Here is a 3,680-nt window from a genome sequence, read left to right as displayed (position 1 = left end):
AGTCCTTATAAGATGCTTATTAACATTAAATATATATTAATAAGACGACAGTATATGTGTTAATAATATTATAATCATGATTATTGTTAGATTTTAAGATATTTATAAGCAATTATAAGAAACTTGTAAACAATTTATAGACCGCTTTAGAGCGTTAATAGAAGCCTTATAAGTTTCTTATAATTGTTAATAATAGCATTACAAACTCATTCATTGAGTCTTACTCACTCACCTATTACTCACACAATACAATTGTACAGCTGTTTTATTAAGATTAATACACACTTTATTATGCAGTAATTAGCAAATAACTATGCCCATATTAACACTTAATTATGCTTTTTGCAGCTACTGGATCTAAAGTGAGAACAGTGCATTATTAAGGTTAATGAAACCTTTATTATGCACTTAACAGTTCTGCTTTTTGTGGCTCCCAATTGTAATGAGAACTGCATGGGGGGTCAAGGTTGATACAATGTAAATAAATCATTACATAAAAGTAAAATGTTTTGGTGAAAAAAAAAAACACACTTTCAGACAGCTCCTCTAAACTGTTATATACGAATGTTTTTTCATTTTTCAACACTAATTGTTCATGGTTGAAACATGCGGCCACAAAGTGAGTGATCTAAAAAAAACTCCTAAAACAGGCCTCTGAAAAAAATGGAAAGTCAAATATTTCAATTTTACATTATAAAAACTACAACACTGGTCCCTAATTGTAACATTGTAAATGTGAGGCACCCACGTGTGTCTGCTTGGCAAAAGGCCTTAAGTGTACTGATACGGGCAGCTGTGAAAACCAGCTTCAAGAGGATGAGGAAATAATTTAGGATGTGAATCTTGACAACGATAACAATGACAGCGACGGCGACAGTTATTACACTACTGCAAAATGTGTCCTTTTTTGATGAATTTGTTAGGAAAGGTTTTGAATTATTTTGTGTTTCTGTTGCTTACAAAGCCGTTTGCAGCTGCCCCAATAACAGAATCCAGTGCAAAGTTCTGAACATTCAATCAGAATCAAACTGCACGCAGTGAAGATGATTCTGATAAAAATGTTGTAATTGTTGTTATTCATGTTATATATAATTTTAAAGCTCTTTTTGTGCTCTTTATGATGGAGCTATCCATATGCATATCAGATCAATATGAAGGTAGTTAAAGGGCATTTGCAGAGGTATGCAGAAGTTGCCCTGTTACAGTGTTAGAGGTCAAAGGTCAAATTATGTGGTCCTCAGTGTCATGAAAATGAGACTGGTAGATATCATATATATATATATATATATATATGTATATAGAATATAGTCTAAGCTTTACAATGATATCTGACGTCATGATATTCTCTGTAGGTTAATCTCTTTTATATTGGCTCTATGTGAAAAATGGCAAAAAAAACCATGAAAAAATTGTCATGATGGAGGGATGACAAAAGGAGTGATAGCACATAGAAAGCTACCATTGCTGCAATGCTATCATACATTTTCCAACACTAGAGAAATAGACCTTTATAAAAATCACTATGAGACATGGTCCCTCCAAATTGGCCCGACGTCCAAATTCTGGGTGTCTGGCTCATGGACTCTTTGTATTGAACTGAATGGTTCCATGTTTACTCCACTGTATGTGAACCCTCACTGTTCTATTGATCTGTTTTTAATCCACCTGCCACAAATTAACTTTCACCACTTTCAGACTAAACTATCAGACCTGTTGTTGTGTCACACACACCTTCTCAGGTAATATCTTCAGTTTAGCACCAGTACTAATGGCTGGAAACATCCTCTCAGTGAAAGTGTGTGTGAAGGTGTGTATGTGTGTGTAAGTATCAGGATCAGAGAACGACAGCTCTCCTCTGTTCCAGTCCAGATTCACTCTGATCCTCTGGAGCTGCTTCTTCACTGAGAGAGCAGTGTGTGGAGATGATGGTGAGCGTGCTGAGTATTTACCTTTAGAGAATGCTATTACCCAGAATCCAGACAGTATGTTTCCCTTCCTCTGGACAGACTCTGCTAACACACCAAGAAACCAGACTGTACTGTCTCTAACCTCGACCTCCCAGCTGTGAGTCCCTGAGTTAAAGCCCTCAGAGCCCAGGACAGAGCAGGAAGAATCAAACCTCTCTGGATTATCAGGAAGCTGCTGTCTGTCTCCTCCTCTTACACAGGTCAGATCTTCAGACAGGATGAGGTATGGACCAGCAGTGTTTGGGTCCAGAATCACAGGAGTGTAGGAGACCATGTCCTTCATCTTGTCCCAGATGTTGAAGCTCAGGTTGCCCAGGTGTTTGGCCACATCTATCAGAGCTCCTGAGGGCAGCTGTGGATCCTCCAGCAGGGGGCGCTGCTGGACTCTTTCCACTGCAGCCTTGTAGTTGTGCAGGAATGAGACGTCTGCAGCTCTCAGCTCCTCCTCTGTGGCTCTGACTGTGTCTGAAAGAGCTGCTATCTCTCTGCTCAGAGCCTCCATCTTCTCCTTCATCCTCTGACTCTTCTGCTCCTCTTCCTCCCTCAGTGCAGACATCCTGGCCTCCTCTTCCTCCTCTAGAAACTGGTGAAGCTTCTTAAACTGCTCCTTAATCTGCCTCTCTGTGTGTCGGGCCTGGACCTGAATGTGTTGTGCTGTTTGATCAAACTTCACTTTAACTTGTTTAAAAACCTTTAACTTCTCCTTTAAGGGCTCCAGAGTTTCCTGAAGTTTCTTCTTGTGTTCTCGAGCAGCTTCATCGATGGGTCTGATTCTGTGGTTGGTGTGTTTTTCTGAATCTCTGCAGACGAGACACACCGGCTGCTGATGGTCCAGACAGAAGAGTTTGAGTTTCTCAGAGTGCAGACTGCAGAGAGCCTCTGAAGCTCTCTGATCTCTCTCCTGTAAGAAGGACTCACACAGGTTCGTTAAAGCTAGACTGATAGGTGGTTCCTCCTTTGAAGATCTTCTGTTACAAACTGGACACTCTCGTGTTGGTCTCTGTCTCCACCAGCTCTTCAGACAGTCTTTACAGAAGCTGTGGCTACATGACAGAACAACAGGATCTCTGAAGACGTCCTGACAGACCGAACAGCAGAGATCCTCCCCTGATCTGGAAGCCATTTAGTCTCTGAGTGAAGCTGAAAACAGCAGACAGAAAGTCAGTCATGGCTCCCTCCCACCTCTAACGTCTCTGAAGTTTACTTTCACCCTGAGTCCAGTTTTTTAGTCAAACTCACCTTCAGTGTGCGGAGCGTCAGCAGGTAGAAGCAGCAGTGTTGTAGTTTCTCTGTAGTGAAGAAGAATAATCACCTGTTTCCTGGTTTGTCTCAGGTGAATGTTGGGAAGGGTTGAGCTTTGTCACATGAATGCTGTTGCTGCACCTCTTACACACAGGGCTGTGTTCAAGTCCAAAGTACTGACACACACACACACCATCACAACTATCTCAGCTATGAGTGAGCAGTAGGTCCTGGTCCTTGCTTAGTGACTCATTTAAAAATAATGGCTGAACCTTGTACTAAGGAAACACCTCATCCTGCGTACCAAGTCACTTTACTTTATCATGTCACTTACTCCTACTTGTATAACAGTTGTATATACCTTGTATTTTTATATATATCCCTCATATTTTTTATTTATCTATCTATCTATTCTTTTATTTTATTGTATTTATTTTATTTATATCCTTTGTTTATACTGCATTCACTGAC

The 3,680-nt window shown here is 40.2% G+C and overlaps 1 protein-coding gene across 1 annotated transcript; it reads right to left on the bottom strand.

Annotated features, from left to right (window-relative positions):
• Positions 1-1,704: 1,704 nt before the first annotated feature.
• On the bottom strand, positions 1,705-3,251 carry LOC138605557 (E3 ubiquitin-protein ligase TRIM35-like). The gene is made up of 2 exons (XM_069677897.1): positions 3,207-3,251; positions 1,705-3,107 (listed from the first exon to the last, which is right to left on the bottom strand). Exon 2 carries the CDS (start codon positions 3,088-3,090, stop codon positions 1,705-1,707), a length of 1,386 nt encoding a protein of 461 aa, XP_069533998.1. The 5' UTR covers positions 3,091-3,107; positions 3,207-3,251.
• Between the last annotated feature and the right edge of the window lie 429 nt (positions 3,252-3,680).

This window comes from Semicossyphus pulcher, unplaced genomic scaffold (genome assembly GCF_022749685.1).
Source record: "Semicossyphus pulcher isolate SPU_LCO1_2020_fin unplaced genomic scaffold, fSemPul1.0.p SCAF_3, whole genome shotgun sequence".
NCBI lineage: Eukaryota > Metazoa > Chordata > Actinopteri > Labriformes > Labridae > Semicossyphus > Semicossyphus pulcher.
This window is presented reverse-complemented; position numbering and strand designations above follow the sequence as displayed.

Excerpts from the sequence above, each read along its gene's own strand:
- LOC138605557 (XM_069677897.1), bottom strand. The coding sequence starts at position 3,090 with ATGGCTTCCAGATCAGGGGAGGATCTCTGCTGTTCGGTCTGTCAGGAC.